Source organism: Delphinapterus leucas, chromosome X (assembly GCF_059928025.1).
Source record: "Delphinapterus leucas isolate spDelLeu-1000000601 "Yukka" chromosome X, BTC_Dleu_Yukka2, whole genome shotgun sequence".
NCBI classification, from domain to species: domain Eukaryota; kingdom Metazoa; phylum Chordata; class Mammalia; order Artiodactyla; family Monodontidae; genus Delphinapterus; species Delphinapterus leucas.
In genome coordinates this window covers 116698338-116724181 of record NC_143150.1, presented here as the reverse complement: position 1 = coordinate 116724181, position 25844 = coordinate 116698338, and the positions used below count along the sequence as shown (strand labels likewise).

The following is a 25844-nucleotide window of genomic DNA, read 5'->3' as shown; positions in this document are numbered from 1 at the left end:
GGACACCCTCGCCACGGCTGGCCACTCACTTGGGATATGGTAACAGTCTTTGAAGTTTTCTTTGACGCGTCCACTCCTCTGTGTGCAAGCGAAACGTGTTCTTCTTTATCTTCTTCAGGACTTGGGGAGTCAAAGATATCAGGGCTTGAAAGGGAAGACTGGATAAAGCCAAAAGAAAATGCTCTTGTCAGAATTACACCTTAGCTGACATAGCCTTTGGTAACATAATGCAGTGTGCCTTTCAAAGCACTGACACTTCTATTTTGTTTGTCTCCTCATTATAACCACGGGGCAGAAAGTGTGCTATTATCTGTGTGCTAGAGACAGTGGCAGAACTGAGACTAAGATTTCCTAGGCCAGGGATCTTTCTTTCTATGGGATCTTTCCACTGATGCCCGTTGGTCATTTCATCCATGTGAGCATCTGTCATCCATCTTTTCCTGCTCAGAGCCTCTCTCTTTTTTGTAAACATTTGCTGCCGTGCGCCAAGCACTCAGCTTGGTTATGAGCTTAACAGTGACATGCCAGACATGGTCCCTGCTCTCACAGGGTTGACAGTCCAGTGGGGAAGGACACACAGGTGGAGAGGAAGCTGCCTCTAACCTGCCTCTCCTCCATTCCCTCCGGATCCTTTTCCAGAACCACCAGGTCTATTGCATAGTGAAGTGTCTAAAAGGACTTGTCTGAGAGGAAACCATTTCCGGGGGCAAAGGATCACTACCCCTGCGGATTAGTGACCAGCGTTTCTGCAGCCCCAGAGAACAGCCCTGCCTGCCAGCACAGCAAGCTCACGTCTAATTTGGTGCCTGCGGCTAAAACACTGCCCTCATTGCTGTGGACAATCATTATCCATTTTGGATTCCATCTTTGCTAAGGTGTACTTACAGAATGGCAGCATCTCTTGGTAAAAGATGGGGATAACACTCCTACTCTTTCTGCCTCGCTGTGAAGATCAAAAGCTGGATGAATGTAAACCAATTCACTGGAATCACTTGGTCAAAAATGATTACTGTACTAGAATTTCCCTATTTTAGGACAAAGCAGAGGAAAATAAGAGCTCCTGTGGCAAGGAATCTTTTTAAACGAAGAATCTTCCAGAGATATCTTTAGGTGAGTTCATATTCAGCCTTACCTCTATGCCTTCTATCCCTGTGGTGGGAAAATAATCATATTTAGAATCACTGCTTGGCACCATTATAGAAAAAAAATCACAGTTACAAATACTGTTTGTTTTCTTCTGTTTACTTACTAAGCAATACATGTAGGGAATTTTAAAGCAATGTTTTAAAATGAAACGGTCTTGTTTGTTAATCTTCATTTAATCTGAAAATCCAATTACCTAGAATAACACCCGCCTCCAACCAAGCTTTCTTTTAATCTAAGCTTAACTACCTTACAATGCCTGTATCCTTTCATTTTGAGATTTTATTCCAAAGGCAGTTTCCTCCTACATAACCTATGATTCATGAGCTGCCAATCAAAGCTTGCTCTTTGAATTTGATAAACATAAACAGCTCAAACTAGGTTGAGAGGCCCCAGGATGGGGAGTCATGACTAATGTATTTCCTCGATCATTCCCTCCAATGGCCTTTTAGGAATATGTCCACATCCACCAATCCCATTTTGCTATGAAAAACCTACAGGTGCTAACAGGAAGAAGAGTAAACATGAATTCAGTGTACATATCCATATGGGGATGGATAGGAATGAAGGGAAGCGAGTACAGTAATTATACTTCTTTAAAGCACAAATGTATCCTGCTGTTTTAAGTCCACGAGTAAAATTGTTCCATATCAAATGTCAAACTTTGAGCCACCATTGCCATAAGCTTCCTGTGGTCAAGAACCACGTACCTCTTATTCCCAGTTGCAGCCTTGGTACCTGGCACAGAGCTTAGCCTATAGGAGATGCCCATCAGTATTTGTTGAATGAGTGAATGAATCAATGTGTAATCTAAAAGTGCAGAGAAGATGAGATGCCTTTACCAGGTCTCCCCCAAATATATACAAACTCTCAGACATGGGATGTAGGGACCAAGGGTGGGATGGGGGGGTCGTATTTCAAATTTCTCTGTATTTAATTCTGATGCCTCAAGGCCCTCTAGATCTTGAAAAGTTAGGAAGGATTTGGAGGGGAAACAAAAATGAGGAAGGATTTATAGAGAAGATATGGGAGGTAGGATTAAAAATTTAAATACAGAGATACTAAGAAGCAATTAAATAGGCTGTGTGTTTATGAGGGTGTGGAGAGGTGAGAGGGAAAGGGGAAAGAAGGTGGTATTGACACAGTACTCTATATAAGAGTGAAAAAGTAAACCACTGTTTCAAGTCTTTCTCCCCCAAAGATGGTAATACACAGATATGTTTCCTACAAAGAGGAAAAATAGGATGACTCAAACCACACTTCCAGACCCAGTGGATATGAGAGAAGACGTTCAAAGGAAGTGGCATTCTTTTTCTTCTAAATGATGACCCCTTAGGTAGAGTTAGTAAAAAGTGTCCTGGGAAACCTGACAAAGGTTAATTCCCTGGCATCTGGGTGAAGGTCCAAAGGCCTTAGTCCTGCATTCCCAGCAAGGACAAGGCAATCTGATATATAGAGATAAATAGATAGACAGACAGAGATATACACACACATATACACTGCTTGCAGAAGCACCAAGATTTTTCTACAATGACATTCACTTCAGTGTTTATGATGAATGGAAACAACATAGATGTCCAGTGACGGCGCACTGGCTAGATAAACGCTCATATATTCCCAGGCTAGAACTCTAGGCAGCCATTCACTGTGACGTGACGGAAGGATGTGTAATGACAGGGGAAAGGTGTACAATGTAAGGGGGAAATGCAACTTCTAAAGCCACGTGTTCTGTGTGATCCCATTCTTGAAGAAATAAAAGATATACAGCAAGAGGTTAACAGTTCTTAGCTTGGGGGAGCAGGATTACTTACTTCTATTACTTTCTTCTTTATGCATTTCCTGCTTCAAATTTGGTACAATAAATGTGTTACAGGTTTTCTAATAAGAAACAAAGTTATTCAAAATGACCCAAACAAAAACTTCTATGGGTTATCCGGAGCGTTCTGACTGTTGTCTCCTGCATGACCAGGTGCCTCGTATGTTTAAAACCCATCTCCTAAAGGTCTGTGTGGGGTTCCGTGGAGGAATGCCAAGGACGGGGCTTTGAGAGAAAAAGCCTGGGCCACTGCCAGTGCTGTATAGCGGCAGATCCCTTTCTTTTGCTTTTTTTTTTAAGTAAAGTTCTCTTTTGTTCACAGACCAAACCAGCCTTGCTCTCCTTTCCCACCAGAAAACATGCCATTTTGTTCTTACCAATTTCATTTTGGGTTCAAACAAGAATCCGTCTGGAAGGAGAGAGAAGGAAAGTGGGACTAGGGGTTCCCCACCTCGCTGGCAGATACACAGAGAACAAAAAGAAAGAATCACTGCTTGATTCCAGAAGACTCTCAAATCACTTCTGGTCAGCAGCGTATCTCATGACCGCCCTCTCCCAGCGTGTCCTCGAATCAGCTGCTTGCAGAACAGTTCGTAGCTAGAGTCCCTGATCTTTCCTGCCTTCCAGCTGTCGGCAAGCGAGGAGGCACTTACGGACGTCAGGGACTGGGACGGAGGCCTCCTCCCCGTGGCTTTCGGTCTGCTTGTGGTTGGGTGACTGAGTTTCTCAGTAGATGACACCACGGAATCAAACCCTTCTAGGTCTAAAACAAAAGTAAAACAGATTTTTTAAAGAGCATCAACAGGAGTAAGGGAAGGTTCTTATGCCATAAGCACCTCTTTTCCTTAATAATCATCCTTTAGGTCTGGATTACGCTTCATCATTTATGAAGGCTGTTTACATCCTTTGGTTATCCCATCAACGTGATTCAAACTGAATGAAAGAAATCACCTCCTCCTCGGTCTAACAAGCTATTATGGAGGAAAGAGAAACGTGATTCTTCTTTCCCCCTTCAACAGCTATATTCATAAATCTTTAAAAGCTACAGAAAGATGAGTAAAGGAGAAATCCTCTTTTTTCCACAAATCCAAGTCCATCTTGGTAGATAAAACATTCTTGCATCACAATACTATAAGCAGTTATCTCAAGGTACAATATCCTTGCGCAAGTGAACGCCGTTGATTCCAGAAGACAAGAGAGGGCAGCCTCCTTCTCTGGCTGTACCGCAATACTCTGACCATCACCCTGCCATTAGATTCTTAACCCCCTGGAGATGGAGAGCAAGCTTCTGTTTCTCCAGATGACTCACAGAGCCCCGGGCCATTCTGTCTCCAGAAACATTGCTCAATGGAGACAATGTCGTCTTCAGTCATCAGTCTGCTCGCTCGCTCACTCGCTCCATTATGACTGAGCAACTACTCTGTACCTCACACACAGCTAGATACTAAGGCTACCCCAGTGAGCATGGCAGAAACGGGCCTGTCCTCAGAGAGCTCCCAGCTCTGTGACTGACAGATGAACGGAGCATCTTCCAGCCAGATCGGCACTGCACCTGGCATGTGTCCAGGAGGAAGGCCTTTGTCTTCACTTTGCCACCTCCTTCAACAAACGATCAGGCCAAGGGAGTCACCTGGTCCTACAGAGTCCTGGGGATTTACAAACCAAGTGTAGATCTGTGTATGATGCACAGAGGGATGGCTGGCAGATAGGGGCAGACCCTGAGACTCATTGCTGCTGGTGAACGGGGACACGCCATCTCTTCCTGACAGGGAGACTGCTTCATTCGCCATGCCAGGCGCTGCCTTCCCAAACCATTCCCATTCTCCCTCCTAACAGAGCCCCGGTTTTCTTTCAGGACAATGTGCCCAGCAGAGGCACGTCTGGTCTAAGCCAATGATGGCAATCCTGTTCCTCTTTGCCTGTGACTGGTTTAGAGGTAGCCATGTAGCCCAATTTGGATCACTGAGAAATAAAAGGAAGTCTACTGAGAGCCACTGTGAAAGAGATTTCCTCTCTGTCTAGAGAGAGGCAAGTGAGGCGAAGGTCATTTGTGTTGCTGCTTCCTCTTCCCTCCTGCTTGGGAAGCTGTTGCGTAAGGATAGGATGCCTGGAGCTGTGGATAGGTTTAGTGTCCTTATAAGAGGAGAAGGAGACTAGTGCCCCCTCACCTCCTCCACCATTGAGGACACAGTAAGAAGACAGTGCCTGTGAACCCAGAAGAGGGCCCTCAACAGACATAGCATCTGCTGGTGCCTTGAACTTGGCCTTCACAGCCTCCAGGACTGTAGGAAATACATGTCTGCTGTTTGAGTTCTCTTATGACAGAACTGGCAGACTAAGACAGGCATGAATTCTGAGCTAGGTTGTCTGGGTTCAACTCCCAGCTCCACCACTAGCCACCACCTGTGTATCTGGCATGTTTCTAGCCTCTTCCTGTTACTTCTTGCGGCAGTAGTTTTCAGCCTTTTTCCTGCCATTGTGCAAATGACTAACACATGAGATGGATGCTCTTGGAGATCTTGAGGATAGCCGAGCAAAACAAATGGAAAGAGCTTGGGTGACTGACCGCCCCAATGAGCCACTCACCCACCCTGAATGACCAAGTGTCCAGGCTTCTCACAGTGTGAAATGAATAGCCCCCTGTTATTTCAGCTAATTTTAGTCAGATATTCTTTATTTGCAACTGAAAACATCTTAAACTGCCATAATTGCAAACATGCTGGCTCAGGACAGAAAAGATAAAAATGATGTGTGTTTTTCTTCCCTCCTTATTTTGGGGAGAGCTCTTTTGTTGAGGGTTATCATAGACGGTCTGGCCGTGTGACAGCTTTATTCTATTAATGAACAGTCAGGTGTTGTCGGCAAACTACCTCCTTTAGTGGAAATATGCAAAACCAAGCACAAGTCACTGGTCAGGACAAACCATTACATTACACCTGGGATTATATTACATGACTTTATTTCAGCACCTGGTGAATGAATAATTACTCAACATGAACTCATTTTATCAGGGCAAAGCAACTGTAACCAAAGGTTAACTCTCTGAAGAGACAGCACAAGAAAAGTATCAGTGGTGCTCTGAGGCCAAGGAGCCAGTCAGCACCCAGCGCCAGAGCGAGGCTCCTGAAAAGGGCCCCATCTGGCCAGCCAGTTCAGAGAGGCTCGGGGCAGGCCTCTCTAGAGCCCGTTCACTGGCCTGACCCTCTCAGGAGCCTTCCCTTTAAGAGAATCTTTTTTTCCTAAAAGATTCCCCTTGAGACCCCACCCCAGGACTCGCCTCTACCAATTCCACGTTGTTTGAAATTGAAATTACCAATTACACACTTGGATTGATGCCAAAAGCCATTATCTGACATTAATGTCCCCCCAATTAATTTTTTTAAATCGACTTTTCTCTGATTACAAAAGTAATACGTGCACAATGCATAATTTTTAAAAGGCATAAAATGGTAACAACAAAACAAAGTCAACTATAATCTTGCCACTCCGAGGCGAATACTATTACTATTTTGGTATATTTCCCTTCAGGCTTTTTTCTATAAATAGATAGCCTAGTTCACATGCTATGTAGTATTTCATTCTGCTTATTTCACTAAACATTATATGCCATGACGCTAAAAATCCTTCATCAATATTTTGATTGTTGTAGAATCTTCTATTGCATTGCAATTCATGATTTAGTGAATCAATCCCCTATCGTTGGGTAATTGTTTTCAAATCATTCCCCCTCTCTCTGTTGTTCTTTTTTTTTTTTTTAATTAAGGAAAAGTGCTGCACAAATATCCTTGCATGCACTCTACATCCGGTGAGTTTAGCGGGTTCCTCAGCTGGGGCCTGGAAGTAGGGAATAAGACTCAGGGCAGGGAGGTCTGCTGGTGGGGAGGTGGGTGTGAGGGGGGTGGAGGACACGAAGCACACGGGGCTGGGGAGGGGGTGTGCCAGTGCTGAGGGCCTTGGCTGGGCGCTGCCAGGGGCTGAGACCGACCACCTAGGTCATGGCTCCATCCTGGAAACAGAAGCCAGCTCAGGAGGCAAAACCGGAGGAGGCTGAAGTGATGAAAGAACAATTAAAAGCCTGCTGGCTCCGGTTCTCCACCTTGGCTGCAGAGTGGAGCCATCTGGACAATTTAAAAAAAAAAGGCTCCTGCCTGGACCCCGCCCTGGGACTGACTGGATTAGTCTGGGGCGCCGTCTAGGGCAGGGCAGGCTCTCTGTCTCTCCAGGTTTATTAGTTTGTTAGTAGCAGCCACATGCAGGAGTGCTGCTCCAGAAGAGGCTGGGGGTGGGGAGGCACAAGCCAGGACTTGATCATGCAGAGGAGAGGAGAGGGCGCTGGGGCCGAGGGCCATCGGGTGAGCGGCAGATGTCCCAGGGCCGGCCCGGTGAGGCATCGGCAGCAAGGCTCCTCACAGGGTGGGTCCCCTGCCGACCTGGTGTGTGAGCAACAGAGGCGATAAAGTGGCAACCAAAGGCTTGGGTGACCACTGGTGATGAGTCAGAAACACAGCGGCTGGAGAGAGAAGGAGGCACTCGAGGGGGCCGAGCATGCAGAGCGGGGTGGGGGAGGGGAGAGGCTGGGATGGCCGCAGGCCCCCCTTAAGATGGACTCAGCACATCCCCTGGTGTGCAGGGACAGACAAGGTCACAGCCAGGAGACTTCTGCTGGACTCCATCTAGGCTCCCTCCCCACCCTCCTGGGCCCCGTGAAATAGTGAAGTCCCAGGGGGAGCTGAGGGTTTGACAACGTGTGAGAGAGGGGTCTCTCCTAAATCACACTTTCGAAATGACTCAGAGGTGGCCTGGTGTCTGTGTGACGCACTTAGACTGTGAGCCCCAGGAGGGCAGGGACCCATCTCTGCGCTCTCATAGCCTAGCGCCTTCCTGGGGCAAACATGCTTGACATTCTGTGAATGTAGGAACAAATGAACACACCCACGAATGAACCAACTCTCAAGAAAGAACTCTGATTGCAGGCGTGCAGTTTACAGAGGTGGCTGCTAGCGGGCAGTGAGGCAGCAGCTTCGGGGTGGAAGGCAGCCTTCTATGCCAGGGCTGCAGAGAAAGCCTGGCCGGCCCAGTTGGTTTCACTGGCTGAGGTCTGCACTAAAAAGTCCTGCACATGCTGAAGCCTGGCCGCACTCAGCGAGCACACTCAGCCAGAGTCTCCACGACAGATGGCCCAGAGGACTGCCTCGTCTCTGTCATTCAAGAGTAAGAGGAGAGGGACTTCCCTGGTGGCGTAGTGGTTGGGAATCCGCCTGCCAGTGCAGGGGACACGGGTTCGAGCCCTGGTCCGGGAGGATCCCACATGCCCGTGCGCTGCGGCTGCTGAGCCTGCGCTCTAGAGCCCATGAGCCACAACTACTAAGTCCGCGTATCACAACTACTGAAGCCCGCATGCCTAGAGCCCGTGCTCTGTGGCGGGAGAGGCCACTGCAGTGGGAGGCCTGCGCAAGGCAGCGAGGAGTGGACCCCCGGCTCGCCGCAACTAGAGAAAGCCCGCGCGCAGCAACGAAGACCCAACACAGCCATAAATGAATGAATGAATGAATGAATAAGTATGTAAGTAAATAAATAAAAGAGTAAGAAGAGGGCCGAGTCCTGCAGGGGAGCCGCACTCTTAACCTCCTCGTGCAGACTCAGCTACACTGAACTTTCTACATTTGAGCTCATAAAAAACACTTTTGGGAAACAACAAACAAAACCAAAGTGCCGGAAAGAAAAAGACGCACCAAGGATGAGGTCACTTGATGAAACGGGAACCTCAGACCTTGAACTTCGACTCACTTCTGCTTTCTGACAGCGAAGGGGGAAACTCTTCAGCACTGTAACGCAAATTTTCAATGGCACAGAGCATGCTCTCATGACTGTGGTCGCAGTAGCTGAGATTAACAGAATTTCCATGACTAACCTGTTGTGGTGCAAAGAAAATGTCCCAATTTTCATGGTAGTTTTGAAATGAATCAGGCTGAAACTTGATATGAGCTTTCTCGCCTGGCTAGGAATTTTTCCCCTTAATAAAAAATGGTTTTAATGCCCATAAGCCAATCCAAAACTCTGGCAAATGCCAGGTATTTTTTAAAAGTTAGTTTCATACGGATGAGAGGCCCTTGGCTCTTCTGATACTTGGAAGATGAACCCTCTGCAGACATACAGGGATAATTCATGTTGGACACAGAGTCGGCTTGGAAAGGCCTTTGACTCTTCATGGCACACAGAGTTGCCCATTTTCCATGAACTTAAGTCACAGCCTATTTAGTTCAATTAGAAAATGTGGGCTCATTTTCCATCAGTGGGAGGGATGGTACCAGTGACCACAGGTGACCTAAAACACATCCACTGAAAACCCGGAGGAGAAACAGTCAAAAGTCTGAGACGGGCCAGCTGTCACCAAAGGAACTGCTTGTGAGCTCCTAAATGGCTCTGTTTATTTATTGTAGCTCGCTGCTCTGGGCTTGAGAACGAGTCCTAGAATGGAAGTTTCCTACATTTGAAGCCTGGCATTGTCGCCCCCTCCCAATACCTCTGGAAACCACCTCATCTCCTGCATGTCTCTGTCAAGGATCCTTAAGTCTGCTGGAACTTCGTGCTTGGAACCGCTGTAATGGATTTCTCAGTCCAAGTCCTGTACCACTCCACAGGCTGGCTACCACCAGAGAGAGATGTGTAAAGTGCAGATCTGAGTACGTCCCTTCACTGCTTCAAGTCCTTCCTGAGTGCCAACGAAATCCCAGTGCCTTAGCATGGCCAACACACCTCTGCCCCTTGGGTGACTTCCTCTTCTCCCCTCCCCCTCCTTTCCTCCCTTCCCCTGGAGACATCAAGGCTTGGCTTGGCAACTAAGACCTCTTCCAAGAATGCAGACTGCACCCTAAAACTGACCTGAGCACTCCCTAGACACTCATCACACCAATCTCCGCATTTAGCACCCTGAACTAACAGTCCTTGCCGACCTATCTGTCTCCCTTACCCGCCAGGGAAGAAGCCGTGGCTCTTATCTCTGATTTTCCCAGGCCTAGCATCATACCTGGCTTGCAGTGAGTGTTCAAGAAATGATTATTGAATAAATGAACAAACAACCTTTCTGGGCTTCAGTTTTCCCACCAGAAAAAAAGGAGAGAGTTATCTGAGCTATCAGCTTTGCAGGGTTATTCTTTTGTAAATGACAGATTATGTGAAAACCCTTTCAAATCACGCAGGTAGAATTTTGTTTTCAGACACCATTGATGGAGTTGTGGGATTTGGGAGCAGAGATTTAAGAGCAAGTCTAACTCTTAAAAAAAAAATAACCCGTGAACAAAATTTTTCTTTTAAGATTTAAGATGAGAAAACCCTAAACCCACAGGGCCACAGGTACCTCCTCTACAATGAAGAAGCATCTCAAGGTAGTCTGGAAAGGAGAAAATCTCACCCTGCATGTAAATCCTTTGACTAGTGTGGAAAATCTGTGCAGACTACAAAGACGGGCCCATTATTAGGGGTCAGTGAACACCTGTGTTAGCTGAGTCACCAACTGAAAAATTCTCATTTGAGCAATGATTAGATTCTGCAGGAAAATAAGCCCTCCAAAATGTGTATGGATGCAGCAGATTTGCTGCTGTGTTTCCATTTATCAACCAGGTGTGAAGTTTTCAAGACACAAGCTGCTGGGAGTAAACAAGTTTGGGCTACCGGTCAGCCACCCGACTCCTCCACCCTTCACACGTGCGTGCTCATTCAATCCTCACAAAAACCCAGGCCGCGCAGGCTACTCTATTCCATAGAGGGAGAGATGGAAGGTCAGAGGTTAGACAACTTGAACAAGGTCACAATCAGAAAAATGGCAGGGCCCACACTCAGATTCATGCTGGTGGAATTCCTTCCACTACAGAGCACTGGACAGACAGCAGGAACATTTGACCTTCCTTCTTAGCCAACTGATAGTGAATTCTGAGAACTGTTTCTACATCAAGAACAAGAAAAGATGCCAGGAAATGTAGTGTGTGTGTGTGTGTGTGTGTGTGTGTGTGTGTGTGTGTGAAGAAACCACTCTATGTTCTGATAACAAGCTGCCTTTGTTCTATTTTATTAAAATGTGTTTTTAAAAGGACCAAAAAGGGGGCTGGCTTCCTTAAAGAAATCTCTGGCAAGAAATGCAAGGTGTTAGGCAAGTAAAGGAGGAATGTTTGGCGATTCAGTACAAAGCAATTTTTACATGGAAACTTGTAGCTCAAGAATAAGAGAGGGAGATAGAGTTTATTTACTCATTCACTTAATCAAACATTTATTAAATATCTACTGTGTGCCAGGCATAGTGAAAGTTCTGAGAATAAAAGTACCATCACTTTATATCAGCACTATCCATTAAAACTTGCTGTGAAAGATCCTTTTTGACCCACTTCCTAGAGAAATGGAAATAAAAAAATAAATAAACAAATGGGACCTAATGAAACTTAAAAGCTTTTGCATAGCAAAGGAAGCCATAAACAAGACGAAAAGACAACCCTCAGAATGGGAGAAAATATTTGCAAATGAAGCAACTGACAAAGGATTAATCTCCAAAATTTACAAGCAGCTCATGCAGCTCAATATCAAAAAAAACCAAACAACCCAATCCAAAAATGGGCAGAAGACCTAAATAGACATTTCTCCAAAGAAGATATACAGATTGCCAACAAACACATGAAATGATGCTCAACATCATTAATCATTAGAGAAATGTAAATGAAAACTACAATGAGGTCTCACCTCACACCAGTCAGAATGGCCATCATCAAAAAATCTACGAACAATAAATGCTGGAGAGGGTGTGGAGAAAAGGGAGCCCTCTTGCACTGTTGGTGGGAATGTAAACTGATACAGCCACTATGGAGACCAGTATGGAGGTTCCTTAAAAAACTAAAAATAGAACTACCATATGACCCTGCAATCCCACTACTGGGCATATACCCTGAGAAAACCATAATTCAGAAAGAGTCAAGTACCACAATGTTCATTGCAGCTCTATTTACAATAGCCAGGACATGGAAACAACCTAAGTGTCCATCAACAGATGAATGGAGAAAGAAGATGTGGCACATATATACAATGGAATATTACTTAGCCATAAAAAGAGACGGAATTGAGTTATTTGTAGTGAGGTGGATGGACCTAGAGTCTGTCATACAGAGTGAAGTAAGTCAGAAAGAGAAAAACAAATACAGTGTGCTAACACATATATATGGAATCTAAAAAAAAAAAAAAAAGGTTCTGAAGAACCTAGGGGCAGGACAGGAATAAAGATGCAGACGTAGAGAATGGACTTGAGGACACAGGGAGGGGGAAGGGTAAGCTGGGATGAAGTGAGAGAGTGGCATGGACATATATACACTACCAAATGTAAAATAGATAGCTAGTGGGAAGCAGCCACATAGCACAGGGAGATCAGCTCGGTGCTTTGTGACCACCTAGAGGGGTGGGATCGGGAGGGTGGGAGGGAGATGCAAAAGGGAGGAGATATGGGGATATATGTGTATGCATAGCTGATTCACTTTGTTATACAGCGAAAACTAACACAACCTTGTAAAGCAATTATACTCCAATAAAGATGTTAAAAAAAAAACTTGCTGTGATGACGGAACCGGCTATATCTGTATTATCCAATATGGTACCACTGGCCCCATGTGGCTACTGAGCACACGGAATACAGCTAAGTGTGATGATTTCAATTAAATTAAATTTAAATAGCCACATGGGGCTAGTGGCAATGAAGATCTCTAACGTGATCCTACATCACACTATTTCTTCTCACATACGCTCAGTCGCTTCATTCAGTCCATATTTCCTAAGTGCGTCCTATGAGCCAGGCTCTGGGCTAGGCATGGAGGGGGATGCAGGGGTGAACGAAACAGCCATGGTCCCCACCCCACGGAGCTCAGAGCCCCCTGAGAGGGACCGAATTTTACAGACATAATTACAAATTCTGCTAGCTACTATGAGAGACAGGTAAAAGATGAAATTAGCAATGATAGCACGGTGACCTAATTTAGATCAGCGGAAGGGGTCTGGGAAGGGGTTGGGGCGCACCTTACTGAAGTCTAGCGCTGAGAAGTGAAGTTTCACGTGCATCCATAGCAAACAGTGTTAAGGGGGGAAAAGTAACATTTCACTTTTGCATTCTTTTTTTTTCTTCTGATATTGGCTACTCATTTTTTTTTTACAACATCTTTATTGGAGTATAAAGGTTCTTCAGAACCTTTTTTTTTTTAGATTCCATATATATGTGTTAGCGTACGGTATTTTTCTCTTTCTGACTTAACTTCACTCTGTATGACAGACTCTAGGTCCATCCACCTCACTACAATTAACTCAATTTCATTTCTTTCTATGGCTGAGTAATATTCCATTGTATATATGTGCCACATCTTCTTTATCCATTCGTCTGTTGATGGACACTTAGGTTGCTTCCATGTCCTGGCTATTGTAAATAGTGCTGCAATGAACATTGTGGTCCATGACTCTTTTTGAATTATGGTTTTCTCAGGGTATATGCCCAGTAGTCGGATTGCTGGATCATATGGTAGTTCTATTTTTAGTTTTTTGAGGAACCTCCCTACTGTTCTCCATAGTGGCTGTATCAGTTTACATTCCCACCAACAGTGCAAGAGGGCTCCCTTTTCTCCACACCCTCTCCAGCATTCACTGCTCGTAGATTTTTTGATGATGGCCATTCTGACTGGTGTGAGGTGATACCTCATTGTAGTTTTGATTTGCATTTCTCTAATGACTAGTGATGTTGAGCATCCTTTCATAAACATTGCTCACTACAGGCCCAAATTTGCTATTGAAAATGATTTAGTAAATAAATAATGTATTTATTAGAAATCAGACTTACGCTATCATTCACAGGAATGTAAATAGGCACAGCCTTTTTTTAATGCCGTTTGGCAATATCTACCACAAAATGTAAATGTGTACACCTTCAGATATTACGCTTTAGAAGTTAACCCACAGCAATGTTTGTGTACGTATAGAATGACGTATTTATGAGGCCAGTGGTGTTCGAACTGTTTACCAGTGTACCTCCTAAAATAAATTTAAAAAACTATGTACTCCCCCCAACAGGTTAAGTTGACATCTAAAATTTTACACAAGTTTTAGTCACAAAGGATATAATTTCTGCTATATTCTAAATATTGATATTTTAAAATATAACTATTGCTGTCTTGACTATATTCAATATAAATTTGAATACCACAGCAATTTAATGACCATCACCATCCACTTTTAAAAAATCATTAATAAGCTTTTCTCTAACAGTTGGAAATTCTGAATCATTCCTTTCCCTCTTTGAATTCATATTTCCATCATACTTCCACCACTGAATTTTATTCTAACGCAATGTTTTATGCTTTTGTTAATTTTGTCCATTGTTAATTTTTTCATCTTTTTCTGCTATAAGAACATGTATATAAATTGAGAATTATAACTTTTTCATTTCCTGAAATCATAAGGCTCTAGGTGTAAAAATTACTTTTTTCTGGATTGAGTTATCCTTACAATTATTATTACTATGCAAACGATCAAAACATATGTATACACACACTACTCATTTTGATAAGGAATTTAAAAGCATAACAAAGTAGAATTTTATTGGGCTTCTCCCACAATCACTTCATTTGTATTTGTATGACTCTTATCACCAGAATGACACGGTTTGGTATCGATTCTATTCCTATTTTTCATTTTATAGATGTAAGTGCCAAGAAACTTTGTTAACACAAAAATAAGTAGATAGGAATGGAAAGAATTTTGTTATCACAATGTCACTTAATTCCGTGAAGTCCTTCCAAGTTACATACCAAAAATCAGACAGTGGTCTAGCATCATCAAGAACTATTTTTAACTATCTATCAATGAACAAATCAGTGGGTGCCTCCTTCAATTTTGATGGAAGCAAATAATTAGAAACCAACCGACTTGTAAAAGGAGTTTTTGTCCAGTCAACAGAGTCTTTCAGTTTCTCAAGTCTAACACCAATCTCAGAATTGTCTCTGAGTTTGCACCAGGGGTTTTTATACCCCTGGAGCGGGCAAGAGATTGGCTGTGCCATGTGAGGTGGGAGAGGGTGAATGGGAAAGGGGAGTGAGAAAGGAAAAGCAGCATGGCACCAGGGCTCTCAGGAGATGAGTTTGAAGAAAGAGCACATAAGAAGATGAGGCACTGTCCATGGCCTGAGAAGTCTCCATGGTCCCCCAAGGTTCATGTCGTCCTATTTGCAGATCACTGTCCTAGGGTGGTCTTTGCAGCATTGCTCCTAGTGAATTGGTTACAGTAGAGACATGCAATGGAATATCATGTAGCCTTTAAAAGTATAAGGTTGACCTACGTGACTTATGTGGAAAGATGTCAAACATACATTATTTAGTACAAAAGAACAAGTGTGGACTAGAACTGTATTGTATTAACATGATCACATTTTTAAAACATCCAACCATCCATCCATCCATCCATCCAGTCACAGAAAGACTTCTAAAGGTGTGTACGACAAATTAACAGTGATTACCTCAGGGAGAGGCTGGGATACCAGGGGACTTTCACTTTCTAACTTCCTGAGTTCTTTCGTTTTTTGAAAGTGAGCACCTTTTCCCTTTGTAATTGGGGGGTGGGGAGGAGCTCTTTAATATAAAAAGCCAACTGAGCAAATCATATGAAACGATATCCGATACAGCTGTCAAAATCTCAGCTGATTTATGTTATGTGTTTAACATAAGAGCTTTCCTATTTTCCTATTTTCCAAGAACAGGAGTCACGGCAAGAATGTAGGCTGATACTTGGTTCTTCTCTATCTGAACTGCAGCTGTACCAACTACAACTCAGAAAGCGCCTGTTTTGTCTCAGCCGCGTCACACCATGTCTATATTTTACAACAATCCTCTGAGGTAGGTGGGCATTAGTAACTAACCCTGTCATAAAGAAGAGGAAAAAGGAGCTGAGACTCACTCAACCTGGACTGCGGAGCTACGAATTCAAATCTGAAGCCACCCGAAGAACTGGTATGCATTCACGACAAAGTTATCCCCGATGCATACGTAAAGTGCCAAGAAAAAGAACGTCAACATTGCGAGTCTCTCAGTAAGTCAAATGTGTTCAATTTTTAAATTGGAGATTATATCCTTTCTACCAGGCGATGGCATTTGTTTTTTAAAATGTGCTTCATTAGTAAAATAAAAACCAGCAGGCCCTCAAATTAGGCTTTTTTTGGGGGGGCGGGGATTGGGGGTAAGTGAGCCTGGGAAATTCCAAAGATCATGCACCACCCCAGGAGAAAGGACTCACGCCTGGGGAGGTGGAGAGTGCTACTACAGGGCATCGAGAGGCTAAAGAAAGATTCTCTGGCTTGAAATCAGGCCTCCCTGTTCACTGACACCTCATCTTAGCTTGTCACCACCAGGTCCAGTTTCCTTCTAATGGGGCCCCCAACCTCACTCTGCAAGTGCTCAGCACTTTTCTCTTTTAATGAACCAAAGGCAGTGGGAAGCAGAGTGGGCTGAGGTTCCCAGACCATGCCCTAGCAAGAGTCCATGGCTAGAAGGAGTCTGATAACTCAACTTTCCTCCTTAATAAAGGGTAGTTTGTCTACAACGCTTTTAGTATGACAAAGGGGTACTTGAGCATCGTTTTCTGGCAGGTTGTGTATCCCTCTGGATATTTACAAGTCAAAGAGAAGCCATAACAGGGCTCTGCCAATCCCTGAATCCACAGCCAGTGGGTGGAGGGGGCATCGCAGGCCAAGTAAATGCCACGTGCAACCTGAGAGCTGACTGTCACCTGTTCCCTTCTTGCTTCCACATTCATTCCCACCTCAGAGGCCTCAGTGGGGCCCACTGCGGATGTAACACAGGATACTACATACGTCTCTTTGCTGTGTATAGACTACTTTGAATCCACTAGGTGTCCCTCTGCATTTGTATTCTTAAAGCTGAAAATGGTCTCAGAGTGTAGCAAAAGCAGAGGTGTTTAAGCAGCTGGGCTGAACGAAGAATGCCACGGCCCTGACCACAGAGAGGGAGGCGACCAAAGTACCAGGGGAGGGCACACCACCCCTGCACACAGGTGAGCTTCTGGGGCTGGCCACAAGTCCACACAGCTAGTGGGCACTGTGACCCTCTCCAAGCCAAGACCCATCTGAAGGATGCTTGCTGCACACCCAAATGCCCCCCACCCAATCTCACCAGTCACTCACTCTTGCTCAGGGCAGGCTGATGGCTGTGGGTGGCTTGGGCAGGATGACACTGTTCGCTCTCTGTGTTTTAGAATAATTCACACCCCCAGATACATCACTTCCAGGAGGTTATGCAACACTTATGATCGTCACCCCCACTTGGATCTGCTTAACCTCCACCTGTGTTTGTACAGTTGTCATGAAACTTTTCTTACTGGCACTTTGAATGTTTATTGCTTTTGTGCTTATTGGATGTGATGGGGTAAAAGTAGTTTGTGGAACCCATCAAAAGTAAGCATGAACCTAATCAATGCGACAGACTGCCAAAGGCCAGGATTGCCTTGCCGGGGGCCAAGCAGGCAGAGGTGAGCACCTCAGGTTTGGTCTGGACCGATGTTTCCAACTGTGTAGATGTGTCAGTGGAACCCTGACACAGCAGACTCTCGGAAGTGCTGAGAAGGACAAGGGCTTGCCATCAACCCATCTTCTCTAAGACGGTGAGGTGATTTGGAAACCAATGCCGGTGGCCAGATTGGCCTCGTTTACTCAGCACAAACCTAGGCTGTGAGCCCTAAGAATCTTAGGCGAGAGGTCGGGAACCAGGGGAAGGGGCACTGGACGGGGAGGTCCAGGCGGAGAACCTCTTCTGAGCCAAGGCTAAGTCCTGAAGGGCGGGGAGGAAACCAAAACCGGTCAGAGGGACTGACTAGGTTCAAGACCCAGCAATCACAAGCTCAACCTGTTTCACTTCCTTGGTATAAAGCGTTTGACCCTAAGCACAATCTCTTTTGCCTTCTATCACCACACTTGAGAAATGCATAGTGCTTCTCAAATCATCCTGATACAAACTGAAGTTTGGTCATGACTGGTGTCCCTGAATAGGAGCCAGAGCCCCACACATGCACACCCCACAGCCTCATGTGCAGATTCGATGGTGACATAGCAGGGACCACATCTTCCTCTCCTCTGCACGGGTAATGCCAGCCACCTTCCTGATCCCAAAGACCATGTCTGAAGGTCACTGGTAAAGGGACACTGTCTGTAACAGTGAGCTGTGGCTCTCAAATGAAAGCTCTCACGTCAGAGCAACTAACCTCAAGAGAGCCGAGAGGTGCGGCTTGTTCACACACATGCTCAGCCAGCAGCCCTTCTGGAACACTCCAAATGTCACCCATGGTGTTCTTTAAGACAGGCAGGACACAGTATATGTTGTCCTATTAAACCCAAGAAATTGCTCAATGACCTGAAATGCTACAAGGCCCAATAACTGGCTCTCTAGTTCCAAAAGGGGAAAGTAAAAATATAAAAATGGGGACAGAAAAACCAACAGCCCAAAGCCTGGGATCTAACTCTTCCCCGAAATCTGTCCAAGAAATCCCAAGCAATGGTTTCTTATGGCATAAGGCAGAAATTTCAAATAAGTTAAAATTTTAATCACTTGTTTATAGAGGTTTGGTGTCATATTGACAAAATTTTGTGCTACTGGTCACTATTAAATTGCTTTATACTATATACAGTCTTAAGCTTTACCACACAGATTTCTAATTTAGCACTGATTAAATTTCATGTTTGCTGTTGTCCTTTCATTTCACATCCACTTAAACACTGGGTATTAAATCTTGGCAGAGTATCTAATCCCAAACATAACACCCTTTCTGTATGAAAATCAGATGCAAATTATATCATTTTTTTCTAGGGCAAGGAGAAGGAGGATGAGCGTTCTCTCAAAGGTCGTGGCAACTTCCTTGGTCCGTGCTTAGGTGAATAACTTAAATATATTTACTTTTTTGTATATAAACTCACAAGTTTCCAAGAGCTCTGAAACCATGTTCACACTCCGTTTTATAGAGATTCTCAGGAAATTAGACGGGCCATCCCAGGACCATAAGGCTGCACTCAACTGAGGGGACACTGTCCCTATCCCAGCTGTTCCTAACTCACCACTGGATTCTTGGCACTGACTGGGCTTTCTCAACTTCGGTGCTATTGACAGTGGCATCGGATCAGTCTTTGCTGCAGGGGCTGCCCTGTGTACTGTAAAATGTTTAACAGCATTTCTGGTCTCCACCCACTAGATGCCAGTAGCATCCCCACTCCCACCTCCACCCCCAATTTGGGACAATCAAAAATGTCTCCAGGCATTGCCAAATGTCCCCTGGGGAGAATGGTTGAGAACCACTGACACAGACCAACCTCATATACTGGAAAATTTGGGCTCCACGGGTCAGGGGGAACTAGGTTCAAATCCAACTCTGTGATTTACCAGTTGGTTAACCTTGCCCAAATTACCTGACTTTCTTCATTCCCTGTCCAGTCCCTGAAAACAAGAGACATTACACCTCCCTCACAGGGCTGGTGATGATGAGAAATATATAAAATATACCAAACGTCTAGTAGGCACCCAGTGACTATTAGTTCCTTCTTTCCTTTTGCTTGCTCGCTCCCACTGCTATGATTTCACCACTATAACCTCAGGACAACAGTAGAGGGAGATGAAGAGAGAGAGCGTATGCTCTTCATTGCACTGGAGGAATGATTCTAACACTAGGACGTCATACCCACAGTTATGTTACTCAGAAGAAACTATCACAAATTGTACCTCAAAGAGGAATCAAAGATTATAAAGGCCTGTTATACCCCCAAATATTCTTAGAAAAGCACTCCTAAGTCTTCCAAACGCTTTGTGATTATTCTATCACCACAGCTGTGACGATACGTATCAATGCCCAGGTGGGCCCCAATTTAAGAAAACTGTGTAAAACAATACACTTATTTAACACCTTGAAGGAACTTACTTGTATTACAAAGTGATTCCACTACAAGCTTTTAGAGAGCTTCCTTAACACACCTAAAACATAATCCTATTTATAAGAGGTTGGTTTATAGACAACTCAGAAACACTAACATAGTGGCTATTAAATAGATATACAAAGCTGTTTTATAAAGTGAGGCAAAGGTGTGTATATCTTTTTTGACATTGAGACCTCAAAGTGAATGCTCAGAAAATTTCAATTAGCTCTCTTTTCTTTTCAGTAGCTTTACTGAAGTATAATTTAGATACCATAAAGTTCATCCATTTTAAGAGTACAACTTAATAATTTTTAGTATTTACAGAGTGTGCAACCATCAGCACAGTCCAGCTTCAGAAGCTTTCCAGCACCCCAGCCAAAATCAATTAGCTCTTAATAGCATTCCCAGGGCATAGGTAGGGAAGTGCTTTTACATTTCCTGGTCTGAATGAACCACAGGCCAAGAGGCATCGGTGAGAGATCCGAGAACAAGTTGAAGTTTGCCTTCAAAGCTTCCAAACCAGTTCCACATCCTAAGACCATAGACTGTAAAGCTGGTAATACTTGGCCCCAAATTGACTGGCATGTGAAGTGTGGGTCTGTGGGGTCAGTTGAAAAGATAGAGGGGAAATCAGCTTCCTCAAGTGAACAGGGGTGGTGTCCATGTGAAGAGACGGAAGTGGGAAAGGTATGATGAGATTTGAATAGAATGGAAAACAAGAGTCAAAACAAAGAAGGCAAGCAACTTAGGAGGAATGAGAAGGGCTTTTTTTTGAAGTCAATTAGTTGAAACTAGACGGCTCAGTTCCCAGGCTGCTTCGCACCTGGAGGCCTGTTGCTATGTGCTTTAGTGTGAAAGGAACAGAAAATCTCCGTAGGATTGAAGTGTAACAATAAATCCCACCATGCCATGGGAACTACAATATACTACATAATAAAAGTAAATGTTATGGCACTTGACTTTGCGGCCTCTAATCTCCCATTCAATCGGAACAGAGATTCTTCCGTCAGCAAGAGAAAACCAGACAATTTAATTTTCATTTCTATTCATGTGCAGGCCTGTGTTGGAGCTCGTCCATGTTTCCTATTATGTTACTTGAAATATGGCCGCATAGTTTGATACAAACAGTATCTCAAACTGACATCAACAAGTTAGCTTTGGACCAACTGATTTCATTCTAAATTATCTCGGGCTGACAGATGCTGGTAGCTGCCTACACGAGATCTGAAAAAGCCATGCTCTCTAATTTAATATGATAATAATTTAAAATTATAGCTTTATTAAGAGGAAACACAGATTTATTTATAGCTAACAACGATGATTTCCAATGGCTTTCAAGGCTGTATTCTGTTATTCGCGGCGGCCCGCATTCGGACAGCTTCAATTGTCTGAAACACTAACAAAACATTCTGGTACAAATAATTTCCTTCTTGATTCAAAACAATGAACAAATGCTACAAAAGCAGATATACAAAAGCAGCCCTGAAGAGAGCCAGCCCCTTGGCAATGTCCTAATCTTGACCGACCCATCTACAAAGAACATTTCTGCATCTGGACCTAAGACACTTTGCTTAAAATCCTCTCCTCCGTTGGCCCCTGTGATGTTGCAAGAGCCCACTTTTCCCTTAGAAGAGGGCTTTGCACAAGGTTTAGTCTTCAGTTCTAGGTCCTTCTTTCTCTTTTTTCATGGTAAGGATTTTATTTATCTTCTTGACTTTATCACTTTTAAGCCAACAACAACATTAATAATAAGCACCTCTATCTTTTGGCAGCTCATCAACTGATTTTACATAATTCTGGAAGGCAAGGTGAGGAAGCTTAGAGAGATGTTAGAACTCTTTATAGAGAACGAAGCTGAAGCTCAGAGAGCTGGTGTAAGTTACAGAAGGTCACCCAGCCAGGAAGCAGCAGAATCAACAGCACTCAAACCCAGGTCTGCAGACGCCAAGCTCTGCCCGCCGCTCTGGCCTCAGCCTCCACCTTCAAGTCCTCATCCAGCACTGACATGGGATGTCCACCCAAATCTCAATGTCAACATGCTTAAATTCATCACGTTTCCCCCCAAACCAGTTCCTCCTCCGGATATGCTTATTTCTACCCAAGTCATTTCCCCCCACCAATCAGTCACCCAACCCTAAAACCTCAGAGCTAACAAATCATTCTCTCCTCCTCCCAAATCCCATCTGTTCCCGAGGACCAGCGATCATTCTCTCGCATTGCTGCTTGCGCAGCTACCCCTTGTTTCACAAGCCTCTTCTGAGCAGCTCCACTCTGGCTCCCTCTCACTACCTCTCAGGCGAACTATCAAATAACCTGACTCCCTGACACCCACCTTCCCTTCATCTGATTGGTCCCACAAAGCTCCATCACTTATTATCTGAATTTTTAGACCCGATCATGTCACTTCAGTGTCAACCATCAAGAGCTCCCACTGCCTGCAGAAAAAATTACAAATCCATCCCTCTCAAACTCAATCCAGCCCCGACTTACATTTCTGGGTCAACACCACCCCTCCACGTCAGCGCAAGCTCTCTGCCGCAGCCAGGCCGACCTATGCTCAGGTATCAGCCCTCTCCCTGTGATTTCCCTGCCTCTGCCTCTGCCTCTGCCTCTACCGAAGCGAATCCAACTTCCAGATCCAGGTAAGTCTGTCCCCCTTCATGGAGCCTACCCTGACATCCTAGGCACCAAGGAGCAGCCCGAACTCTGATCAGTCTTACTGTCTACCACTCCGTCAGCATTTAGACAGACCGTCAGTGTTACACTTTCCATTTGCCGTCTTCGGGGCCGCAACAGACCCAAAGCCCCTGGAAAGCAGGGCCTGTGTATGAGTAGTATAACCTTGCACTTGAGCAGTAGGTACTCAAGGATTTAGTGGTTGCTTACAAGGCTGCCAATCATCATTTCTGGCAATGCAAATAATATATACATTAAATTATTAGCTTCAGGAATTATAGTCTTCTGGGATTAATGTCTTCTTGGCAAAATGAGGGTGAGCCACACCTCAGCATCTCTTTCTGGGTGCCCAGATACATACACAGTACGAAAAGCTTCCATAGGCTAACCCTCCCCCATCAACGTCCCCAACGTTTCCCAACCAGCTTGTCAGTGTTTTCGTGACCGCCACCTCAGCCATCTCCAGACCCAAAGAAAACAAGGCTCAGAGGCCAACGCTCTTGACAAGCAAGGCACGGCCCTGTGCGTCCTGGAGGCGGGTGATACCTCCCTTCCTGTGGCGGGCCCCGTGTGACCCTCACTGTCAATTCGCCAACGGGCCAGCCTGCCTTAAAATGGGGCCCAAATGTTGAACCACAGCAGTAAAACCAGAACTTAATCAGGCTCATTCTGGTGCTTCCTTCTCATTCACGGCCAATCGCTGCTCTGCTCTCCTCTGCCCTTTAACCAAGTCCAAAGCTACAGCAGGCTAGTGTTTCTATTATTGCATCAGCCCAAGCTGTCAGAAGCTCCTGGTCACGCTTCTTGACTGCGCTTCTCAAAGGCTAAGCGAGGATGTAAAACAGTTTCTGGAACCAGGGCAAACACTTTTGGTATTTACGGTCACGACATATCCTACTCCCAAGCTGTCATAAGATCAGACCAGACACTGCAGGTCAGCAGTTGCAAAGATGCAACTCTATTAGCAGGTTCAGAAGAAAACTGCACCCAAGAAAGAGTAACCCCAGGTGATGAGAATGCTCACGTTGGGCGCCCTAGTGAGCATTCTCTTACAAGGCCTGCCAGCTGTCGGACGTTTGTTTCTAAATTGAGCGGCCAATGCAAATCATGCTGGAACCTTCCATGACAAATCAATCCTTGATAGTGGCTGCCAGAGGTTAGGGAAGAGGAGTGGGGAGGGGCGTGTGGTTAGTGGTTATAAAACGGCAACATGATGGATCCTAGCAGTGAGGGAAATGTTCTGTATCTTGACTGTGGTGGTGGATACACAACCCTACACGTGAGCAAGCTGCAGAGAACTAAATACACATAAGTACCACTACAACTGAGGAGTCTGGTGGGGTGTATCAATGTCAATATCCTGCTTGTGACCTTGCACTACAGTTCATAAGATGCTACTGCTGAAAGGAACCGGGCAAAGTGTATGTGCTTCTCTCTGCACTGTTTCTTACAACTGCATGTGAATCTCTAATTATTTCAAAATAAAAAAATGTAACTTATGAAAGGCCAAGTCCAAAATGTATCCCTCTCTGTCATGTAGAATATGAGAGTGCTAACTTCTGACCATGACAGGTACAAACAAAAGATGTAAAGCTGAAAGAAATGTGGTCCCTGAATCTGGATTTCTTAAAAGGGCTGTCACCCCATCACACCAACAGAGGCCTCAACCAGCACGCACTTGACCGCACTCCACCCACGCACATCCCCCCAAAGCCCTCTGCCTTGTTTACCCACGGACTCGAGCTACCTTCCCATCTGTCACATGGTGGTATCTTGACCTCAGGAAAACTCACTCACGTTCTGAACTAAGTGGCAATTACCGCATCAAAGCTCATTTTTAACTCAAAGTCAAAACACTTAGTGCTGTGTCTACAGTGAATTCCGCCATGCTGCATGCACCCATTCACCTTTTTAGACTAAATACATAAATTGCTGGAAAATATGAATATAAAGTGCTAATGCCCACTTCTCCAAAAGGTCTGTTCATCATTTTTTTTTTTTTTTGCGGTATGCGGGCCTCTCACTGTTGTGGCCTCTCCCGTTGCGGAGCACAGGCTCTGGACGCGCAGGCTCAGCGGCCATGGCTCCCGGGCCCAGCCGCTCCGCGGCATGTGGGATCTTCCCGGACCGGGACACGAACCTGTGTCCCCTGCATCGGCAGGCGGACTCTCAACCACTGTGCCACCAGGGAAGCCCCAACATTTCTTTTCATTAGACCTTGCAAGGAATTTTTCCTAAGGCCGGGGAGAGTAAAAATCCCAGGCGTTCTGTTTTCACGTGGAAACCACCATTACTTCCCATCTTTACAAGACTGCAATATCTAAAACCAACTGAGGGTTGTTATCCTTGCATTTAAATGGTTGTGTTCATTCTCATCAGGCTGGTGGAAGGGGCAAATCAAGCTCTGTGGTTCTTTTAAAGTTTTGCAAAGAGAAGCGAGAATGCTCTCCTTACTCACCGATGTCATTGCTGCGGTCCGAGAGGTCCTTGTCCAGGATGCCGGAGATCGAACTGCCCGCCAAGTCGATCTTTGGACCGTCACCCCTACATTAAAGACACAAGTCCGGGCATTTAATAACTGGCGTGTGTCCTTGTCATTTCGTCAGCTTTCTCGCTGCACACAAGTTAAGGAGTACGCTGCATGGGGGATGGGTCACACTGTCGCCTCTGGGGCTGACCAGCGGGGGCTGACAAGCTGTCCAGCCACATGGGCCATGGTGCAAACCGGCCAACAGACTGGAGGCCCTCCCCTCCCACACACGTTTTCAGAGACGGCTATTTTAATAACGACTGTTCAGCAATGCACCTTCAACCACAAACCCTCCTGTTGGTCCACAGGGTGCGACGTAGGGCCCGCTCCTGCCCCATGGCCAAATAAGCACCAGCAAACGATAACCAGGAGCTTCCCTTTTAAGGAGCCAGGAGTTTAGCCAATGTTGCTTGTCAAAGGTCGGCTACTTTTAACCTTGAGAAAAAGGGTTTCTGGCCTGGAGCGGAGGCACCACCCAGGCTGTTGACAGGCACAAGGTGTCAAGTTGAGATCTGGCAGCCTGAAAGCTGGCGCTGGGGCATGGGCCTGTAAAATCAGACAGCTGTTGGGTGGGTGGCCCTGTGCCCATCAGGACACGAGAGACTTCCCTCTCTATCTGGGCTAGGAGCAGCCCTTTGGGATGATGGGGACAGGCCTCCAAGACGATGAGAGAAGCAGCCACTCATGCGTGGGCAGAAGGTTCCTCC

At 45.2% G+C, this 25844-nt stretch overlaps 1 protein-coding gene across 5 annotated transcripts in view; it reads right to left on the bottom strand.

Moving 5' to 3' along the window:
* The window catches only part of SH3KBP1 (SH3 domain containing kinase binding protein 1), a 343295-nt gene that overhangs the window by 9014 nt on the left and 308437 nt on the right, over nt 1-25844 (bottom strand). For all 5 annotated transcript variants that reach the window (XM_030763169.2, XM_030763171.2, XM_030763168.2 and 2 more), the window contains 3 exons: nt 25066-25151; nt 3613-3722; nt 30-158 (listed from right to left, as the gene is read on the bottom strand). In XM_030763169.2, coding sequence (XP_030619029.1) covers nt 30-158; nt 3613-3722; nt 25066-25151 — 325 coding nt within the window. The remainder of the gene's footprint in view (nt 1-29; nt 159-3612; nt 3723-25065; nt 25152-25844) is intronic.